Below are 23,031 nucleotides of genomic sequence, written 5' to 3'. Positions count from 1 at the left end.
TAAAAACATCTCAGTGTTCAGATCACATTCCGAACTGATTTCCTCAGAATCTCTGGGGGCTGGACTTGGGCATCATTATTTTCTAAAGCTCCTCTGGTGATTTTGGTCTTCGGTCTATGCAGCTGAGGCCAAGAACCACAGTACTGCTTGGACTCTGTGGGACATAGACAGCTCTGGAACTGACTTTCACTGTCACTTGCTTGCCAGTGCCTCCCTTGTTGTCAGAGACTCAAGAATGTGGCTGCCTGTCTGTGAGACCTTCCAGCCCTATCTAGTCCTCTGGCACCCAACCCCTTATGGGTTTGACGTGTGCTGTTTGCCAGGCTCATGTCCACTCCCATTCCCTCTGCTCCCCATCTTCACTGATCCTGCCCCATTGCCACCTGCTGTCCTAGTACCATACACCCCTAGAAGCCATTTTGGTGTATTGGCTATTAAATTTAATTTAGAAATCTAAGCTGTTCATCTCCTTATGAAGAGTTACCATTAAATTTCCTGTTTGTTTTATTTTGAGAACTGTCCTAAAGCCAATTATATTGTGATTCCATTTTAAGAGATCAAGAACAAAAGATAACAGTGTTAAAGGAATTACTGTACTTTTAAGGTGATTACATTGTTGATGTATGTTAGATTTGGACTGCCTTTTGTGCTGCACTTAGAGAAGACAATAGCTTGGGACCTTCTGCAGAAGGAAATCTTGGAGAAGATGAAGTATTTCTTGAGGCCCACGGTTTGCATTCAGGTTTGTAAGCATTTTGATATTCCAGCATAGCATGGGTGTATACTCGGTGAAGAAACAAGCATTACAATGAAATTTGAGTTTCTTGTGTTTGGATTTCCAGGACTGAGAATTTATCCCTTATTTTATGAAAGAGCTAGCCACTGCAAGGTTTTCCTTGAACTGCCGCGTATTCCTTTATAATATTTATCTAAAAACGTTGATACATGATCAGCTTGGAAGGGTTTAGTAGAATGTCTATCTGTATATTTTAAAATTATTACTATGTTAAGGTATCCATGGAAGACCATTAAGCTGATGTTTAGTAAAAGCGATGTGTTACTTGTCGTGCGTGACTTATTTGATATGTAAATCGCATTTGGGTAAATCATATTTAAAGTGTATTAGAGTGGCTCAACAACCTTATAGAATCTTATAGAGAAGCATTTTGCAGAATAAACAGTTTACTGAAACTCTAATCTGTTTTGGAAATGCCACTGTGAAACAGATGCCCTTGAAGAAAAATTTGGCTTAATTCTCATCTAACATCTGATGCAGGTGTGTCCATTCAGCTTGCGTGTGGTCAGTGTTGTTGGAATAACATACTTGCTGCCCCAGGAGGAGCAACCCTTGTGCCACCCGACAGTAGAAAGGTAAAAAAAAAAATTTTTTTAATTACCTTTTAGAATCTCACACATGTTCATGTGTGATTTCAAGTGATGTCTGATATAATTTCCACATAAGTGTGGAAGGTTCTTTAGGCTCATTTCAAAATTAAGTACTTATTTTACTTTTGATTCGTGCTTGGGTATATGTTTAATGATCTTTCTTGAAATAAGAAAAGCCCTGGAGGACTTGCGTTAGGAAAGCAAATTAACGTATGTCCTAGGACTGCAGATAAATGACACTTTCATATTCACCAGGAATGAAGTTTTGTAAAGTAACGTTCTAATCAGGCTACATTCTTCCTTAAAACCCTTATATGGCAACTTGTGGCATAAAAGATAAACCCCATGTTCCACAATGTAAGAAGTTCTTCACAGTTTGAATTCTGCTTACTTCACTTTTGTCAGGCCTTGCTCTTCCTCTCTCCACTATCCCAAACTTTCAGCAGCATTAAAGTACTGATGATTGTTTGAACAGGCGATACTATTTTATACGCCTGCTTTGCATGTGTGGTTTCTTCTCTCTGTAATCCCTTTCCTTTGAGCCCTTTTTTATACTCTTCCTCCTCTCACCCCCCACAACCTGCCCCGCAGAATTAGTCACTCTACTCTGCTACCTCTGTGCTGGCTAAATCTGTTATATTTATAATACTCTATTGTATTAATAAAATAATATACATCTATACACACTGTGTGTCTATGAATATATAATATACATATGAAAACTCACATTTTTTATAATAAAAATTATTATAATAAAATGATTTTTTCAACAAATATTGTAGTGCCTGTATTTCAGGATTCTAAAAAAGCATACAACATAGTCCTGCTTGAAAGCTCACTGTTTGGGTTTAGAGATGAGAGTTAATAGATTAGACAACAATCCAAAATATTGCACAACATAAACAAGATGAGATGGGTAATATTAACTGAGTTCTGGGTTTCCCAGGAGATGGCAAGGAGCCAGTGAACTTGGGAGGGGGGTAGATTTGGAGGAAGGAGGAAGAAGGGTGCAGTCTAGAGCAGGCGTGGCATGTTGGTGGAGATGTGGAAAGGTGCAAGGGGTGACTTTGTTCCCAGGGGACTACCATCCAGTGTCTATTTGGGTGGGTGAAAAATTGGGCAAGAAGTTGGGAAGGTCATAATGACTATCTGAGTGTGATCATCAGCAGCCTTATAAATGACACTAAATTTCTTCCACCTCTTTATTATTAATACTATATTGGGCTTTTTAATTTAAGCGTTTTTCAGTTTAGTTGTCATGTAGTTACTAAATCAGTGGTTATAGTGGTCTTGCCAAAAACTTTTTTCTGATGGGGAACTATGATGAAGATTTTCATTAATCACATTATGATTTCAGGTAGAACATAATCATATTAAGTAAAATCATTTGTTTAGAAAATAATATGTGGCTTCCCTCTTCACTTCCCCGGTTCTACAGGGCATTAAAATCTTGTGGACCAGGTGGCACTGCTCATGTGAAATTAGTAGTCGAGTGGGACAAGGAGACAAGAGATTTGTGAGTATTTTTAAAGTTAGTGTTTATAGAAACATTGTTTTAATTATCATTTTTATAGCACACTTTTGATATGTTAAGTGAGCCAAAACCTAAATCTCTCTTCTCTTTAGCTAAGTATCCAGATGTGTTGTTAACCCTTTATTTAAGCAGTTTATTATTTCTTTCCTGTACATTCTCTCTTCTCAATCCCAGAACCTTAGAACATTTGTTCACTGCTGAAAGAGAAACTGTATACTCATTACTATATAGGTTCAGTTTACTTTGATTTTTTATTACAGGCCCATTAATTCTAGGAAGCGATGTTAGATGCATGTTCTTAGATGTAAAGGACAGGAATATGTGATTTAACCAGTACAGTTCATGGCCAGACCCAGAAAAATCAAGTTAGTTCTGGAAATAACTTTGTATACAGAGAACTTTTCAAGAACATTTTGGAATATAGAAAAATTCGGTCACTACTTTTGTTTTCTTACACATTGATTTTTTTTTCCCTTTGGTTATGAGTTTGTAGTCACTTCACAAAGCCATAATTGTATTTTTCCTTCTGTTTTGCAATACATTATCTGATAGATGCTTCTCCCCCTAATTGCAGCTTGTTTGTAAATACTGAAGATGAGTATATCCCTGATGCAGAAAGTGTTCGTCTGCAAAGGGAGCGTCATCATCAGCCTCAAACCTGTACTTTGTCCCAGTGTTTCCAACTCTACACCAAAGAGGAGCGGGTAAGAGGCTGGGCAGCATTTCTTGGTTGCTCAGGGCGGTGGGGAGTGGGGCATGGCAAGATGACAGTGGAGAAACAAATCATGCCCCAGAAGTCGCTGCAGGATTTTGCATATATGTAAGTCTGCACATGTAATGAGCATCTTAGTGCTGTTGCTTTTAGGACTTTAACAAAAAGTCGTACGTTTCTAGAAAACCTTGATTAATTGAAATACTCTGGAAATGAACCTTCGTAGTTAGTTCTTTTTCATGGTTAATGATCAAGTTTTGATGATTTTCTTTCTCAATTTAGAAGTTTTAAGATCTTTTCCTTAGCAACTTAAACAGTGATTCTTGACTTTTTGATACTAAGAACATAGGTGCCAGGACCTATTTAAATTTAAATTAATTAAAATTAAGTGAAGTAAATAATAAATAATTCAGTTCCTTCATTGCATTAGTCATGTTTCAAGTGCTCAGCAGACACATGGTGGTTAGTAGCTCCCATATTGAACCGTGTCGATATAGACCAGAAAGTAGACAGCAAGGCTTTGCAGGTAGTAGGGACCCAGTAAGTATTTAAATGAATGGATGGACAGAGAGATGGATAAATAAGCCTCTGTGGGTGGGGCCCAGGCCTGTGTGATTTTTATGCACCTTATAAACATTGATCAGAGTACTTGGAGTTCATCTAACCTTGCATTGATATTTAGGATCATAATTGTGACTACTAGTTGTAACTCTTCACTCTTAAATAGAGGGAGTCATGCAATTTCAGGATTGAAGGGAACTTTAAAACTCCTTTATTCTAGTGATTGGGTTCTTCTTCTACTTAATTTCAAATAGGTGATTGCTTAGCCTGAGTTTAAATATCTTTTGTTATGAGGTGTTTGCCTCCTTGAGACAGATAAACTGTGTATTCTCTGGATAGCTCTGATGGTAACTGAAATGAACCTGAAATATGTCTGCTGGTTACTACAGCTAATAATTGTTCTGTCTCTTAAATTCGTTATGACTCAGAAGTCCTAATTTTATTTTTGTCTGTTACTTGAATATTTGAAAATAGCTTTTGTATTTCCACTGAGTCTTCTCTCCCCCACACTGTTTTTAGCTAGTTCCTTTAATAGTAGTTTTTCATAAGACATGTTTGTTTTTTTTCCCTTTTTTTTTTTTTTTTTTTGTTTCTCCCAGTTTTGCACTCAATTATGAAATAGTTGGCTTTGGAATTGGTTGACTATAGGTTCTCTATGGCACCTTGCCCTGTTTAGCTTTTTTTTTTTTTTTTTAATGACTTTGGAGATGTTTGATAATGGCACAAAGATAATGGATGAGCAGATCGACTAGATGGCATCACTGGTATTCCAGGAAACATCTCGCTGATCTAGAATGCTAGCAAGATACCTTTTAACGGGCTTATTCATTCAGTAGGTGTTTGCTGAGTACATACCATGTTAGGTATCATACTGGTACTAGAGAAGTAGCAGGGGCCAACATAAACAACGTTTGTGCCTTCATGCTGTTTATAGTGTACTGGAACAAGTAAATAAAGGAAGCCAAGGTCCTGGAATAGGAAGCAAAGGCCCTTGGGCAAGACTGTCAAACAGAAATGAAGCCAGTATGGCTGGAGGACAGGAGGTGAGGGACAGAATTGACACAGTATGTGTTCCATGAGAGCAGGTACTCCATCTGTCTTGATCACTAAATAATTCCAGTATCCAGAGCAGTACATGGCACATAGAAAGGGACATCTGGCCGGGCGCAGTGGCTCACGCTTGTAATCCCAGCACTTTGGGAGGCTGAGGTGGATGGATCGCCTGAGCCCAGGAGTTCAATAGCACCTGGGCAACGTGGCAAAACCCGATCTCTACCAAAAATACAAAAATTAGCTGGACGTGGTGGTGCGTGCCTGTGGTCTCAGCTACTCAAGAGGCTGAGGTGGAAGAATCACTTGAGCCTGAGGGATGGAGGTTACAGTGAGCCAAGATCACGCCAGTGTACTCCAACCTGGGTGATAGAGTGAGACTCTGTTTCAAAAACAGAAAGAAAGTAAGTAAGTAACATATTTAACATTTATACAGTATTTACTGATTTAGTCGTTCCTCTTTGAGGGATAATCTATTCAACAAACCAGAATCTGTTTAGAGTTTGGGTGCCAGCTCTGGCCACTTTTGATTATGTTATTCCATTGATGCCCAGCATCTGCAGTTTCCAGAGAGATTTTGAGTTGCCCCATGCCCTGGCTAAGGCCTTAGTCCAGCCGTAACACAGTCTTGCATTAAGTGGTGCTTAATGGGAGTCATGCTTCTGTTTTCAGCTTGCCCCTGATGATGCCTGGCGTTGCCCACACTGTAAGCAGCTGCAGCAGGGAAGCATTACATTAAGCCTCTGGACTCTGCCTGATGTGCTTATTATACATCTGAAGAGATTTCGACAGGTACGGAAATCGTCTGTCCTCAGGAACAAACAAGTTGTGACAAATTTCTTATGCCTCCTGCTGATGGGCTCTATGAGGGCTCTTTGGTATACCTGTTTGATCCAGTGAGTCCTGTCTGTGTATGTTATAGACACACTTTTTTTGCCCCTGTATTTAGGGTAATGTTTTGTTCTTTCCCAAGGCAAAATTTGATTTTAGTTCATATTGCAGATATTTTACTTTGTTCTTGACTTGTAAATGTTGTGCTTAAATTTTGTTAAGTGTACTCTGGGATTTAAAAAGAACTAAGTAGAGATCCTTTCTGGGGGAGGTAGAATTCTATTTCTACCTAATATAATAATGGGTGTTCTGCTCCTGAGGAGCTGTTGTATGGCTGGGGAGATGAGTCATAAATAAATACAAAGAAAATCTGCTTTGAATTGTATTGCTTTGTGAGTCAGTTTTTCCAAAAAGGCTGTCTATTCCCTGAGGTTAGGATTGTCTAGACAGTCTCAGTATAAGAGGTAAATGGGAAGTGAACATTAACGGACTCCACGAGGCCTGGCTCTAAGTTTGTATCTGAAAGATGAGCAAGCTTTTACTAGGTGAGGTGGAAGCAGGGATCTCCCACACGGGGGCAGAGGGAGCAGTGTGTGCAAAGCCCAGCAGTAGAGAAAGCACAGCCTGCAGCAGGCCAGGTGGGCAGGCACTCTAGAGGGGTGGGCAGTGGTGGGAGTTTATGGAAGACGTGGGTGGATGCTGGCTGTCCAAGGAACCCTTTGTGGGCGGAGTAGGATTCTGATGAAGGGTTATAAGCAGAGAAGCAACCTTACCAAATCTGTATTTTGAAAATATTATTCTGGCTATTTTGTAGATAACAGATTAGAGGCTACAAGAATGAAGATGGGGAGACCTGAAGGAGGCCCTTGCCGTCATCCAGGGTGGGCTGCTAGTAGCTGGGATAGGTTGTGGCAGATGGAGAGATGTTCAGGACTGTCTGAGGAGGTGGAGGTATCGGGCGACACACACATGGTCCCCAGGTCTGGGGCTTTCACACAGAGGTTCGAGGTTCAGCTCCTATGGGAGTGAAGAGTGGGCATTTGGCACCCAGTATGTATTCTGTTGGGATTTGCAGGTGGAAAACTGACTGAGGGTTTGGATCCCAGCCTGCTGTGTCTCCTTCCCCAGACATAGATAGAGTAATTTCCTGGGCTTTCTGTTTTCTTTTGAAGGCATGTCACCACCCTTCCAGCAACCCAGGCGTAAACCTGCAGTGTCCTCTTTGACTCTTCTTTCTTGTCCCTCTCATCTAGGCATGGCCATGCCTCTTCATTGACTCCTGTGTGTCCCCTCCCCATTCTTGCTGTCACTGTGCTGATTCAGACATTTTGTTGCTTTTCAGCTGGTCACTGTTGCAATGACTTTTAAGTGATTTCTTCACCTCCACTACTCCTATTTCTAACATGTTCTGTGCACTGCTCATACAGTTCTTCACCCACAACTCTGGTGACATCACCTTTTCCATAAAAGCCTGAGAGGATACGATCCAGATTCTTCAGGCTGGCCTTCCTGACCACCCAGGACCCGTCATCCCTTCCTGTCATGAACATTTTTCTTCCCTTCACAGACCCTTACGTAGCTCCTTAGGGTGGGCATATCTATTATTGATTAATTTTTTAAAGTTCCCATAGACACAGGAAACACGCAGTGAATATCTATTCAACTCATGGATGGATTTCAAAGCATTTCCTTATAGGTTTAATGGAAAATACAGATTACCAAAGATTGCCACTGAGTGAATATGTTAAGCTGAGTCAGTGTTGCCTTGTGATGTGCCTGTTGGAGGAGGTGGAGGGGAATAGGTGCTGCTTATCGAGAGGCTCTTCTACGCCAGGCACTGTGGTTTGCCCTTCACGGAGCCATCACATCATTAGTTTTCATACCTCTTTGACAGAGGTATCAGGAAGAGCCACCTGATATTGTCATTTTTTTCTAAGTCAAACGCTTTAAAGCCCTTTAACAGATAAGGAAAGGAAGACTCATAGAAGAAGACTCATTTACCCCCCCATATGGATCCTCACTGGTTCCACCTTAGCTGATACTAAAACCTGTTCCTCTAGACAGCTAAAACTATCATCTGTTTCCCTGTTTTGTATGTCTTGGGAAACGTCAGATAGGTAACTCACACTGCTTTATCTGATAGGATCCACATTGCTCCCCTAAAGTGATCTGCCATCTGCTTGCATTAAAATATCACCAGAACTTGTTTTTCTTCTTACAACAGGAAGGAGACAGGCGCATGAAACTTCAGAACATGGTCAAGTTCCCTTTGACTGGCCTGGACATGACACCTCATGTGGTTAAGAGGAGCCAGAGCAGCTGGAGTTTGCCATCCCATTGGTCCCCGTGGAGACGGCCCTATGGACTCGGGAGGGACCCTGAGGACTACATCTATGACCTGTATGCTGTGTGCAATCACCATGGCACCATGCAAGGGGGGCACTACACAGGTCTGCAGTGTGAGAGGCCGCGTGTCTGTGCTGGCGAGTCCTTCAGACGGGTTTGCTTGTGACGGGGTGACTTGACTTGAGAGCCTCATTTCCCCTCCGGTAGGCAGTGTGCCAACTGTGAGGGCAGTTTCCATCCTCCGGCTCTCTGCCCAAGAGCAAATAAATGAACATTCTTCCTCCTCTTCCTGAGTGGGGTCATCCAGTAGGTAGCTGACTGACTGGGGAGTGGTATGTGCAGATAGCAGTCTGGTGAACTGAGGATTTGCTCTTTGTTTACCTAACCTGCACTCCCCATTTAAGGTTTTGCCAGATAAGAGTTCCTTGAGGTTCTAGCTTCTCTCTTATTTTAAATGATTGTGAACTACTTTTTTTTTTTTTTTTTAATTAAAGATGAGCTGTTGCTGTGTTGCCCAGGCTGGAGTACAGTAGCTATTCGCAGATGTGATTATCATACGCTACAGCCTTGAACTTCAGGGCTCAAGCAATTCTCCTGCCTCATTCTCCAGAGTAGCTGGGATACAAGTGTGTGACACTTTTATAGTGTCTTTAAAGTGACTTAGAAGGGTTTTTCTTTTTAAGGTTAAATTGACCTTGTCATTTATAAAAGCAACTATGTTCATCATGAAATTTAGAGGCTAGAGGTGGAAAGAATACCATCATCCATGGGCTTATCACTGAGATAACCACTGTTTTTTTTTTAATTGAGATAAAATATACATAACAAAATGTACCATTTTAAACATTTTTAAGTGTACAGTTCAGTGACATTAAGTACACTCACGTTGTTGTGTAACCATTATCACTATCCATCTCTACAAGTTTTTTAATCTTCCCAAACTTAAACTCTGTACCTAATAAACACTAATTCCTGTTTTCTCTCCCCTCAGCCGTGACAAGCACTATACTTTCTGTGTCTATGAATTTGACTACTCTTGGTACCTCCTTTTAAATGGAATCATTCAATATTTGTTCTTTTGTGACTGGCTTATTTCATGTAGCATAATGTCTGTAAGGTTCATCCACGTTGTAGCAGGTATCAGAATTTCCTGCCTTTTTAGGGCTGAATAATGTTCCACTGTATGTAGGTAATATTTTGGTATGTAGATATACTTGACATGTTTTTCTCTACGTTTTTGCCATATTTTCCACTGTTGGGATTATACTGGCATTTTCTTAATGTTGTTCAAGTGAACATTTATTGAGCCCCTTACATCCTGCTTGCCCTGGGCTCTATCACAGCAGAAATCAGTAGGTCCCCAGCCTCTGTTTTCCGAGAGTGTAATCATGTAGGGGGAAACGTAGGTACAGATATGATTTAAAAAGAGGAGTCCCACATCATGGGTTCTGTGGTGGAGGTGTGAGCAGTGGGCAGAGGTCGGAGCCAGGGGATAGACTGGTCAGAGTGTGCTGGAGGGGCAGGGTCAGCTGTTGGGGAAAGGAACCTGCTGCCTTACCTTATGGGCCAGCGGGGTGGATAGACAGGTCACAAATTCAGAAGCACAGCAGCACAGTGAGGGGTGAGTGGCACATGTGCTTCTACATCCTCATCTTCATGCCTAGTTTTGTAACAGAAGTAGCTTGATGTGGACACTTAATTTTTTATAAATACTTTTTTTTTTTTTTTTGCGACAGAGTGTCGCTCTCTCACCAGGCTGGAGTGCAGTGGCACGACCTCGGCTCACTGCAAGCTCCGCCTCCCAGGTTCAAGCAGTTCTCCTGCCTCAGCCTCCAGAGTAGCTGGGACTACAGGCACCCACCACCACACCCAGCTAATTTTTGTATTTTTAGTAGAGACAGAGTTTCACCATGTTGGCCAGGATGGTCTTGATCTCCTGACCTGGTGATCTGCCCGCCTTGGCCTCCTAACATGCTGGGATTACAGGCGTGAGCCACCGTGCCCGGCCTATAAATACTTTTTATTTTTAAGACGGAGTCTTGCTTTGTCGCCCAGGCTGGAGTGCAGTGGCGCCATGTCGGCTCACTGCGAGCTCCGCCTCCCAGGTTCATGCTATTCTCCTGCCTCAGCCTCCCAAGTAGCTGGGACTACAGGCGCCTGCCACCACGCCCGGCTAATTTTTTGTATTTTTAGCAGAGATGGGGTTTCACCATGTTAGCCAGTATGGTCTCCATCTCCTGACCTCGTGATCCGCCCGCCTCAGCCTCCCAAAGTGCTAGGATTACAGGCGTGAGCCACCACGCCTGGCCTTAAATACTTTTTTTTTTTTTTTTTTTTTTTTTTTGAGGCGGAGTCTCGCTCTGTCGCCCGGGCTGGAGTGCAGTGGCCAGATCTCAGCTCACTGCAAGCTCCGCCTCCCGGGTTTACGCCATTCTCCTGCCTCAGCCTCCCGAGTAGCTGGGACTACAGGCGCCCGCCACCTCGCCCGGCTAGTTTTTGTATTTTTAGTAGAGACGGGGTTTCACCGTGTTAGCCAGGATGGTCTCGATCTCCTGACCTCGTGATCCGCCCGTCTCGGCCTCCCAAAGTGCTGGGATTACAGGCTTGAGCCACCGCGCCCGGCCGCCTTAAATACTTTTTAATGACCACAGAATGTTCTGTTGATAGACCTCTAATGTTATGTAACCCTTACCCATTGCTGAACATCTATATTGTTTCTGGTTTTTAACTTTTCATGTAACACTGATGAATATCTTTATGCTCTTTCACTTTTTCTGAATTTTAATTCTGGATTTCCTTGAGATTGAGTCTCAGAAATGGAATCATTGGGCTACGGGCCTGCATGAGCCTTTTGGGAGCCAGGCAGATTTCAGGGCTTTATTTGTTGATGTGAGGGTTGATGTGATTAATTTGATTTTCCATGTGAGTGGCTAGGATTTGGATTTCTGCATCCTTCACACTCAATGTGTTATACACACATACTGCTCAAGGACTTTCTTTATTAATTCAGTGGTTTCTGCAACAAGACCCCGAGTGCTAGTGCTGACCATTGATTTATAAAGCTAGGGAGAGGTGGAGGAGGGGTGGGGTCTGCCCAGTCCTGGGTACTATTAAATCTCTGGGACTCTTTTCTCTAGTATTTAGCCGTGAACCTCCCTCCCCATCAGCCAAGGCAGAGGAGTCCATTGGCCTTGCTATCTTTCACACTCACTCTTTCAGTCTGCTCTGTTCCCTTCCAAGAGGGCAGGGGTTGGGAAGATTACTGGACACATTATCTTTTATTTTTGAAACCCTTTTAGTTCAAGTTCTTTAAATAGGTATTTTTCTTTTTTTCAAACTCATTTTACTGCCAGAAGTTCTTTAAATATTTAAATGTTGCAGGCAGCAATTGTTGGTGAGAGGAATGATCCCAACTTTGAGTGCATCTCCTAATGGAATGGCTTGGATTGTCTCTGCCTGCTCTAGAAAGCACTTTCAAGGGGAGAAAGAAGCTAGAGAAGTTTAAAAGATGCTCTCACTTCATAGAAGACACAAGTTAATATGAATTAAATGTTTAGATATATTTTGCCTTGTACTTTGGTTTAAGCCATATTTCAATGATGATAATAGTATATTTGGCATCTTACATATTTTAGGTTTCTATTTTATGGGGGCCATGTGTACAAATACTGTGTCTCGTTGGATTTTTGCTTTTGTGGCATTACCAGTCATGTCTGTGTTCTTTGGTACTGAGTGATGGAATTCTATACCTGTGGACTCGTAGAATGGAAAGGGACATGGAGGTCATTTAACTTCACAACTCACCGGGTGTTTTAACACCTTTGCCAGCATCCTGGATTGACATTCACCCAGCTCAGCTTTGGTAAAGAATGCATTTTCCATTTATAACACTGTTTCTCAAGAAAATAGGGACTGACTTGTTACATAGTTTCTAGGAAGAAATTGTTGGGAAGAATAAGACAGGCTAGACTTTAGCATCATGTTGCTCTTTATATAATAGAACAGACCTTGGGAAGATGCCTGGAAACCCCCAACTACCTTAGAGGCAGTACAATTTGGTGGAAGGAACTTGGGTTAAAAGCCAGACACATCTTTCTAGCTCTGTGTCCTGAGGCAGGTAACTGTCCACTAACTTGGGTACCACGTTAGTGAGCCAGTAAGTGGTCATGCTGACCTCAGGGGACCCATTACCCAGGATGTGCTCAGATGTTTTCTGTATTCTTTCCCCTTTCTCATGCTGAGGCCATACCACCACTTTTCTAATATATGAGATGTTTAGAGTCTTAGTTTAGAGAACATTTTAAATATTCTTAGTTTTGTTGAGTTAAAGATACTCTGTTTTTCAGTTTTTTCTTTTTTTTTTTAACATCAACTTTTAAGTTCAGGTGTACGTGTGCAGGATGTGCAGGTTGGTTACTTAGGTAAACGTGTGCCATGGTGGTTTGCTTCACAGATCATCCCATCACCTAGGTATTAAGCCCAGCATCCATTAAGCTATTCTTCCTGATGCTGTCCCACCCCCACCCCCATTTTTAAGTTTCCATTTGAAATGTTTATTTTATTTTATTTTTTGAGACAGGGTCTCACTTTGTCACCCAGGCTGGAGTGCAGTAGTGTGATCATGGCTCACTGCAGCCCCGACCTCCTGGGCTCAAGATCCTCCCACCTCAGCTTCCCAAGTAGCTGGGACTACAGGTGTGTGCCACCACGCCTGCCTAATTTTTAAATTTTTTTGTAGAGTCATGGCATACTATGTTGTCAAGGCAGGTCTTGAACTCCAGATCTCAAGCAGTCCTCTGCCTCAGCCTCCCAAAGCGTTGGGATTATAGGCATGAGCCACCATGCCCAGCCTGGAATGTTTATTTTGATGTAATCTTTATTTTGCACTGGTTCTAGCTATAATCGATGGTATAATGATATAAACGATTGTATAAGGATTCTAGAACAGTGCCTCTCACACCATCTGTGATGAAGAACTTGGTCTTTTTCTACTTTAAAATTTCCAATCCTTTATGAACTAGTGCATTTGTAAAAATACAATAAAATCATCACAGCAGTATCAGATTGCTATAAAAGTTTTTAAATGCTTTTCTCCTTTTTGGTGCTTCTCTCATGTGGGCTTGTGTCAGTCCCTGAGCCATAATTCTAGTAGCACTGGCCTAGAAAATATTTCAGAAAATAGTTCTAGGAAGAAAAGCAAGTAGAATTATTTTGTAATTAATGAGTTTGCTGTGCTGCCTCAGTTTCCACACTGTTACTGAGAAGAGACCATCCTGAAGAGGAGCAGACTGAAAGGAGTACAAGGCTGTTCTATGTCCTCTTCCTGGGCATGTCCCTCACAGCTCTGCTCCCACTCACCACTCCAGAAGAGCAGCTGCTCCCCCGTTGGGTCATGTGTGCATCAAGCCTGACCAGACACCGTTGGCCAAACAATTGCTGTTTTCTTAGAGCTCCATTTGCTGCTTACATTTTAATTTCTCTCCCTTCCGGTTCTGGCAAGTTCTCAGCTGCAAATAACTTCCCTCCCTCCATTCATAGATTCTTACTCTGCTCTCCTTTTGGGGGACTTGTTTGGTGTAGCCCTTTCTCACCTGAGTCCCTTTTAGCTCTTAAGGCTCCGTATTTGTGGAAATTGTTATGGCCTATTGAGGGAGTCACTCCTGGTACCTCTCAGGACCTTATCTGCCCCATCCCTGGGGCCATCCTGAGTCTGTTCCAGCATTTAGCTAAATACTGTAGCACTCATTTATTCTCACCCCAAATAAATGCATATTTTTGGAAAATGTGATCATAATGTACTTTTCTAGATCAAGCTTATATATCAATATATATCAATATAAGCTTGATCCAACCCTTTGATATCTCCTTGCAGGATGAGTGGCTTTGTGAACTCTTAAGTTTTTGTCTGTTCTTGCTGTTACTTGAATGTTGTTTATTTCCAGCTCAGGCTTAGAATTTGGACTGGAAAGAAGTCCTCCTGCATTCACGAGCTCGTGTGTTCTTAGTCTGCCAAGGAACTTCGATGGAGCATGGTTTGGGCTCCTCCCTGAGGGAAGCAGGGCAGGGTAGGGCTTTAAGTGCGAGCCAAGGACTTGATAAACCTGAAATGAGCTGGGCTCCTGCCTTTCACCAGCTACACGACCTTGGGCAAGCAGGTTAATCTTTTTCAACCTCTGGAAATTGGGAGTAATAAGAGAACAAATCTTAGGATTAAATGAGATGCTTGGCACATAAGTGTTAATTATTATCTGCTGTCATATCATTATATTGTTATTTCTATTCATATTATTTTCTATTTGTAATAGACACTAAAATGTTGCAACACACTGAACTCAGGGTTTCTTCACCCTGGCATCGTTAACATTTTGACCAGACAATTTTGTGTTGCGGGGGGCTGTCCTGTGCATTATAGAATGTTTAGCAGCATTCATGGCCTCTACCCACTAGATGCCAGTAGCACCTCTCCCTTGAGTTGTGACAATCAAAAATGTCTCCATTCATTGCCAAATCCCACTCCCCCCACCACACACACAGGTCCCTGGTTCAGACCCATTGGTTTAAATAAGTGTGTGTTTTCTAAGATGAACTACAACTGCATCTACTTGGAATAGTTTGGAATTTCTCAAGGCAGTTTGCTCGAGTGTGATACAGAATTTAGAATTTTTTTTAACCTCTTTCTGTGTTGCTACATGCAGCCTTAAAACGTTCTTGAGTTAATTAGATGAGCCAAAGAGATGGTGTCTGTGGGTCGAATGAAGTGGCTGGTGTAGCCTCCCCTGGTGCTGATGGCGGGCTCTCTTTGGCAGCGTACTGTAAGAACTCTGTGGATGGCCTCTGGTACTGCTTCGACGACAGCGATGTGCAGCAGCTATCAGAAGATGAGGTCTGCACGCAGACAGCATACATCCTCTTCTACCAGAGGCGGACAGCCATCCCGTCATGGTCAGCCAACAGCTCAGTGGCAGGTGAGGTCCACTCTTGTTCTTGGGCAGTTTTTTCCAGAGCAAAAGATTGTAATGAATGGTCTAGAGGACCTCTCTGGAGGGTCTAATGACTCTGTTAGTTTGATCAGATGAATCCTTACATTTCCATTTAATCTGGAAACTAAAATGATTGCAGTTAAGGAAGTTGGGGAGGAATGTAACAGCAGCTGTGGCCCAGCGGAGTTCACCAGGGGCAGTGGGTTGGACCTGGTGCAAAGAAAGTTCATGATGTGTACTTGTGGATAAATGCATGGATGAGCTAAAAAGCAGCGTGGCATACTACCCTCTCTGTCCTGGGGTTATCCTGGAGCCTGTCCCACATCTGGGCCACATAGCAGTCATCTGTAATACAGGTGTAATAATAATGCCTACCTCATGGTAGCATCCAGTTAGGTAAATGTGTGTTAAAACATTTTGTAAAGGGTAAAGGACCATTACAAATAGTCTGCTTTTCCAGTGAGAAGATTGGCCTATTCTGTTAGGAGAAGGATTAATGGCTGTGATAATATTAGATAGTTTGGGTTTAGCCGGATGACGTCCAGCCTGTTGTGTTTAATAAACACAGGGACCAGTACCCACACACAATATGAATGCAGCCACACATAATCCAAGCAAGTGGACACACGTTCCTGAATGCTGAGTTTGACTTCAAGAGAGCGTGACAGAGGATTGGAATGTGGTGATGTGCAGTCAGGTTAGGGGCTATGAATCCTTGCTTCTCTTGAAGGTTGCAGGGGGTGAGTTCAAAGCATCGAAAACAAGGCATCTCCCAAGCAGAGTGACCCACTGCTGGGGGCCAAGCCCACCCAGTGTACAGCCACTCACTCACTTAACAGAGCGGGATCTCCAGTGCTCTTTCACCAGTCTCAGATGTGCTCAGAAATGACACCTTCTTGAGGTCTACTTGAGACAGTCATGCTGCTTCATGTACTCCATTTCAAGAGCGATTTCTCTTGCCCTAATAAATATTTAAGGGCATCCCTGGAACAGACAGCGCAGATTGACGTATAGCTGTGTGTGTGTATATTATTAATATTATGAAATGGTTACAAATTTCCATAAAACAATGAGGCTGAGAGAAAAAGAGTACACTGCTGCTTACTCTCTTTTCTTTGTGCAAAAAATATTACTGCAATTGCTTAGAACAGTGCCTGGCATGTGGATGCTTAATAAATATTTGTAGAGTGAATGTATGAATGCTTGTCTCTTCCATTCTCTTGCCAATTCTTAAGACTCAGACTTACATTATAAAGTATTCATCCCTATCCTTGCATTTTATTACTACAAATTTCATGTGTCCGGAAGTCTGCCTTCCATCTTTTCATCTTAACTGGGGATATTCGGGCAGGCACGACATGACACAGGGTCTGGTAATTGATGCTGACCTCGGGGTGAGGACATCAGCACCACCCAGCTCAGCTCGTAGCACCTTCATGAGGGTGTGTGTGGCTCAGGCTGGCCGAGGGACCCCAACCTGACCTCCATGCCTGTTTTCTTCTCTGCAGGCTCCACGAGTTCTTCCCTGTGCGAACACTGGGTGAGCCGGCTCCCGGGCAGCAAGCCAGCCAGCGTGACCTCTGCAGCTTCCTCCAGACGCACCTCCCTGGCCTCGCTCTCTGAGTCTGTGGAGATGACTGGAGAAAGGAGTGAAGATGATGGTGGGTGTGGGTTTTGGTGACAGATTTCCAGAATGGTAACTCATAGTCACAGCAGAGTCCCTCGTGTTTTTCCTAGGAGCTAAGTCCCAAGGAGGTGGTAGGAGAACCCAAAGGCAGCTACAGGGAGTGGAGCTGTGTAGCTATGGGTTATGATCCTAAGAAGCATTTTGTATTAACAGAGTCATTTGCTTTTCCTGTGTCCCAGTACTTTTTCCTTCCACTTCATTATTTTCCACTTTCAAGGTCTCTTGTGGAAGCTGGAGCTTTATATACCAATGTATACTTTTTTTTTTTTCAAAGTGTTTTAAAAAGCAGAATAGCTGGAAGAGGCTCAGACGTTTTGCTTTGCCCAGGCCACCTGGTGGGGAGTCGGCTCCAGGCTTGGCATGGTGGCCCCTTGCTGTCTTGGCCCCAGGAGTGCCTCACCTTTCCACCATGCTGCTCCCCAGGGAGGAAGCTGTGGAATGTTCTTTTTAGTACAGAAGCATCTAAAACAAAAACTGTTGTTGCCTTTGCGTAGAGATAGTAAAAAGTCTGATAAAAATTGAATTCTTTTTTTTTTTTCTTTTTAAACTTTCACTTTCTGCTTGGGTAACGGCAGGGTAGACCTTAATTCCGACAGGGACCCAGGTGGTGTGGGAAGGACCGGGCAGCCACAGTACCGGGAACTGGAAGGAGGAGTGAGTGCAGCTTCTATAATGAGCACAGTGACTCAATCTGCCAACAAGTCTCAGTCTGCAGCCAGCATTTCGATCACTGTAATCTGCTTCTAGTGGTGATGGATAATTCTAAGAAAATGAAATTGAGTTAAAATTGCAGGAGTCTGGAAGAAGAATGCCAGGCGAAGAGAGCTGCACCATAGCTCTAGCTCTGCCACCTCTTCTGGCTTGTTGCCTCTTCCTCTTTATTTGTAAAATAAAAACACTGGACTGCAATTCCTAAACTCCTTCCGGCTTCTCACATATCATGGAAAATGGACTAGTGAACCTTTGCTTGTTTAGGCAGAGGTTATTTTCATTACTGCCTTTAAACTTAGAATTCACTAGCATTTTAACAATAAGCCTCAATAAGGTTTGCCTCGATCTATTTTTAAGCAGTGCAGTTGGTGAAATCAATATCCTTTTAAGCATCATCACTGTGTAATGGTGCTGGGTGGTACCCACAGAATAGAGCGTATTTCTTAGGCTCTATAAAGACAGAATTTTGTAAATATCACAACTGTAGTATCATTGTGTATAAAATTTAATTTAGAATATTTTCTTAGGAAGTTTAGAGCCACACCAAATAGGAATATGTGGTTCTGATTATGAATATTTTTTTGGAAGTTTTAAGTCACTGGAAATAGGAGTATATGATATCCAAGTCTTTTTAGTTCTTTGCATCGATACACATCTGTAGTCAACAGTTACAGGCCAGCTTACATGTGGAACTGAGTGGTGCCGGCGGCAGGTGGGGGAGTCAAGGGGTTCTGGGTTCTGATATTAGCACTTCCTTTAATGAGTTGTGTAATCTTGGTCAAGGACTTCATTTCTGTGAGCCCTAGATCACCTTCAGGAAGGTAATGAAGTTGGGTCAGTAGCTCACAGCATGTATGGAGTGCCAGGTGCTCTGTTGGGCACAGGACTTCTAAGATTGTATTTAATTCTCATAGTTGCCCTGTGAGTTAGACCAGAGGTCAGCAAACTCTAGCCCCATAGGCCAAATACAGCCCATTGCCTTTCTTTGTAAAGATTTTTGGAACACAGTCTGACACATTTGCTTTTGTGTTACCTGTCGCTGCTTTCATGTGGCAGTGGCAGAGTTGAATGTTTGGCCTGTAAAGCCTAACATCTGCTGTCTAGGCCTTCAAAGGAAAAGATATGGCAAGCCCTGATGTAGGGCAAGGAGGCGAATAGAAGTTTGCTGTGTTAGAATGATCCTGAGTTAGAATGTCCCTATTTTATACATAAGGAAACTGGGCTCAGAGAAGTCAAAGCCACACTGGGACTCACTGATCCCAGATGGGCTGGCTCTGAAGGTCATGCTCCTTTTATCCCATGAGGCTTACCTTCCGTGTCTTACAGTGTTGCTAGAACATCTTCATTGGCTTAGCTTAACAGTATTATCTTTGCTGTGTTCAGGAGGCTTTTCAACTCGACCATTTGTGAGAAGTGTCCAGCGTCAGAGTTTGTCATCTAGATCTTCTGTCACCAGCCCCTTGGCCGTCAATGAAAATTGCATGAGACCTTCATGGTCCCTGTCTGCTAAGCTGCAGATGCGCTCCAATTCTCCATCCCGATTTTCAGGGGACTCGCCAATTCACAGTTCTGCCTCCACCTTGGAGAAGATTGGGGAGGCAGCAGATGACAAGGTCTCCATCTCTTGCTTTGGTAGCTTGCGGAACCTTTCTAACAGTTACCAGGAACCAAGCGACAGTCATAGTCGCCGTGAGCACAAGGCTGTGGGCCGGGCCCCTCTGGCTGTCATGGAAGGTGTGTTCAAAGACGAATCGGATACCCGCAGATTGAACTCCAGTGTCATAGATACACAGAGCAAACATTCAGTACAAGGGGACCGCCTGCCCCCGGTCTCTGATCCATTTGATAACAATAATCAGATTGCTTATGTGGATCAGAGCGACTCTGTAGACAGCTCTCCAGTTAAAGAGGTGAAACCCCCCAGCCACCCAGGCTCACTCACGAAGAAACCAGAGAGCACAACCAAGAGATCCCCCAGTTCCAAAGGCACTTCTGAGCCAGAGAAAAGCTTGCGGAAGGGGAGACCGGCCTTGGCAAGCCAGGAGTCATCCCTTTCAAGTACATCCCCTTCTTCTCCTCTTCCTGTAAAAGTCTCTCTAAAGCCCTCCCGCTCCCGCAGCAAAGCAGATTCTTCTTCCAGGGGCAGTGGACGGCATTCATCCCCTGCCCCTGCCCCTGCCCAACCCAGAAAGGAGTCATCTCCGAAATCTCAGGACTCCGTGTCATCTCCTTCGCCACAGAAGCAGAAGTCAGCCTCGGCCCTCACCTACGCTGCTTCCTCCACCTCTGCCAAAAAGGCCCCGGGCCCTGCCACAAGGAGCCCCTTCCCGCCTGGGAAGAGCAGGACTTCAGACCGGAGCTTGAGTAGAGAGGGCTCCAGACAAAGCTTGGGTTCCGACAGACCCAGCGCCACCTCTGCCTCCAAACCCAACTCCCCTCGGGTGAGCCAGGCCCGAGCAGGGGAGGGCAGGGGGGCCGGGAAGCACGTGCGGAGCTCCTCCATGGCCAGCCTGCGCTCCCCCAGTGCAAGCATCAAGTCTGGTTTGAAGAGGGACAGCAAATCTGAGGACAAGGGGCTGTCCTTCTTCAAGTCAGCCTTGAGACAGAAGGAAACCCGGCGCTCGACGGATCTTGGCAAGACAGCCTTGCTCTCTAAAAAGGCTAGTGGGAGTTCTGTTAAGTCTGTCTGTAAGAACACCGGGGACGACAAGGGGGAGAAAGGCCACCAGCCTTCAGCTTCCCAGCAGCCAAATGCAAATGCAACGGGAAAAGAGCAGCTTGTCTCCAAGGACCCTGCTTCTGCCAAACATTCCCTGCTGTCCGCTCGCAAATCCAAGTCGTCCCAACTGGACTCTGGAGTTCCCTCGTCTCCTGGTAGCAGGCAGTCTGTGGAGAAATCCTCAAAAAAGTTGTCTTCTAGCATGCAAACCTCTGCACGGTCTTCTCAAAAACCTCAGTGATATTTCTGCAATCGAAGTGTTTTATCTGTAAAGATGTTTATTTATTTAGAACCCCTCCTCTACCACCAAAGCCCCGTGTGCTTTTATTTTGTATTTTTTTGAGTCACATGCCCAACTCTATGTGTGTGTGTGAGTGTATGTGTGTGTGTGTGTGTGTGTGTGTGTAATTCAATTGCAAATTGTTCAAAGCGTCGCCTTATTCTGCCATTGAACCAAATAACAGCCATAGGCAAAACATTGACACCAAGCTAACTGGAATAATTGTAGACGATACCCAGGACGGTCCCTTTAGCAATTGTACATATTTCTTTCTAGAGAACTCTAATGACTTTCTTTGGATATGAGGGTTTTGAAACCTGGGAACCAGTAAAGCTACCATTAGTGCGTGGAAGGACGAAGGAGCTGACTTGTGTTTCTTCTGAGCAGGACTTGTCCTTGCTGTGGATTGTGGGTGGCACCAGGAGCTCTAAAAACTGTGACTCTAACAACAAAACAAATCGAGGGAAAAACTGTTGCTTTCTGCACTTTCGCCCCATCTACCAGTCTTTGTAAAGGGCAATATTTTAACACTAATGTTTCTCAGGTATATACTCAGCTAGTCTAGGATGGATGCACACCAGTAAATGGATTAAAGAGGAAGGTGCCATGTGGGTGACTGTGTCATTTCTCCTACTGCCACAGATAGACATTTTCGAGGTAGAAATGAAGCCTTTCACCACCTTCATATCTGCAGCGACGTGTGCACCAAAACCTGTCTTGGGATAGGTCCTAAGAGGTGGCAGATCACATAGCCAGAAAGCTAGTCACTTGTTTAATTTTTTTTCTTCTAAAATTACTAGCTAAGGCCGTTGGAATTTTGCACTGTAGTAGAGCAGTTAACACCTTTGACAGATTCCTGGAAAAAACTTCTGGATTCTAAACTGGGTGAAAGACTGGACATCATGTTCCTTGTCAGGTGTTGCTTTTTTCCGTTAGAGGTGGGAAGCTCCACGATGCCCTGTGTCTGCGGGCTCATGTTCCCCCATCTTGTAGCTTGGAGAGGAAAGAAGTTGCCTTCTGCCAAAAGCCAATGGTGGTTTGTTGAAGCGATGTGTGATCAAGTATTACATATGCACTTCGGATCCTGTCTGTCAATCTCTGTTAGGGCTGCTTTTCAGTAAGTCATTTATTATTTCTTCTTTGTTCTTAAGATTTCATCTCATGCCCAGAACTCACAAGCAGGCTTTGGAGTGTGTTCCATCTGGCCGTGTCAGTGCAAATTGCATTTCTTACTAAGAAGAAGGAGAACCTCACAAAAAGCTCACAGATAAACAAAATATGTAGTTTTGCGAGCTTTTTCGAGGTCTTCTGGCAATACTTTCCTGCTTAATTTTTAGCTTTTCTTTTTTTTAAAAAAATGTCAAGAGTGTGAGGGTCTTGATTCTCTCTGAATAGCATTTGTCACTTTGCCACTAAATACAGCATGCTAACTTTATGTGCTTTTAAGTATTAGCGTTTTTTTTTTTTTTTTTTTTTTTTTTTTTTTTTTTGAGACGGAGTCTTGCTCTGTCGCCCGGGCTGGAGTGCAGTGGCCGGATCTCAGCTCACTGCAAGCTCCGTCTCCCGGGTTTGTGCCATTCTCCCGCCTCAGCCTCCCGAGTAGCTGGGACTACAGGCGCCCCCCACCTCGCCCGGCTAGTTTTTTGTATTTTTTTAGTAGAGACAAGGTTTCACCATGTTCGCCAGGATGGTCTCGATCTCCTGACCTCGTGATCCGCCCGTCTCGGCCTCCCAAAGTGCTGGGATTACAGGCTTGAGCCACCGCGCCTGGCCTGTATTAGCGTTTTTTGTCAGACTCTTCAAGTTCTTTTTGAACCCTTGGTGCACAGATCCATGTATAACCTCCCTTTTCAGTGTTGCTGTGTGTGAAGTAACTACAAGACATATGCATGCATAGCTATGAATTCTGCACTGCCTTTTTTTTTTTTTTTTCTTTTTTTCCCCCAGGAATATCTCTTGGGAAAAGTTTTTAGTAGGTTACTTAACTTTATTTTGCTGCTAATTTGAGCATTAGCTGGTAACTTGCAAGTCTGGAGGCCACTTATGTTGAGGGTAGCTGGAATTTTAGACCCTTGGCAGTATTTAAGATTTAGATATTCAGCCTTGTGAAAGTTACCACAGTGCTCCACATGATTCATTGACCGTGAGCCTGTTGTCCATTGCACACAGCCCTGTACTCGCCTCTTCACTCGCTGTCCTCGTTTTACTGTTCAGATTTTGGTGGGTTCTCAAAG

General features: G+C 43.5%; 1 protein-coding gene across 1 annotated transcript in view; it reads left to right on the top strand.

Moving 5' to 3' along the window:
* USP31 (ubiquitin specific peptidase 31) overlaps positions 1–21,404 on the top strand; it is a 96,060-nt gene extending 74,656 nt beyond the window's left edge. Inside the window, exons 8-16 of the mRNA XM_030925555.1 lie at positions 631–742; positions 1,277–1,371; positions 2,825–2,902; positions 3,495–3,624; positions 5,916–6,035; positions 8,299–8,524; positions 15,227–15,385; positions 16,909–17,061; positions 19,182–21,404. Coding sequence (XP_030781415.1) covers positions 631–742; positions 1,277–1,371; positions 2,825–2,902; positions 3,495–3,624; positions 5,916–6,035; positions 8,299–8,524; positions 15,227–15,385; positions 16,909–17,061; positions 19,182–20,758 — 2,650 coding nt within the window. The 3' untranslated portion in view covers positions 20,759–21,404. The remainder of the gene's footprint in view (positions 1–630; positions 743–1,276; positions 1,372–2,824; positions 2,903–3,494; positions 3,625–5,915; positions 6,036–8,298; positions 8,525–15,226; positions 15,386–16,908; positions 17,062–19,181) is intronic.
* Positions 21,405–23,031: the final 1,627 nt, after the last annotated feature.

Source organism: Rhinopithecus roxellana, chromosome 20 (genome assembly GCF_007565055.1).
Source record: "Rhinopithecus roxellana isolate Shanxi Qingling chromosome 20, ASM756505v1, whole genome shotgun sequence".
In the NCBI taxonomy this organism is placed as follows: Eukaryota; Metazoa; Chordata; class Mammalia; order Primates; family Cercopithecidae; genus Rhinopithecus; species Rhinopithecus roxellana.
The sequence above is the reverse complement of the archived record's forward strand: the minus strand, read 5'-3'. Positions and strand labels throughout refer to the sequence as shown.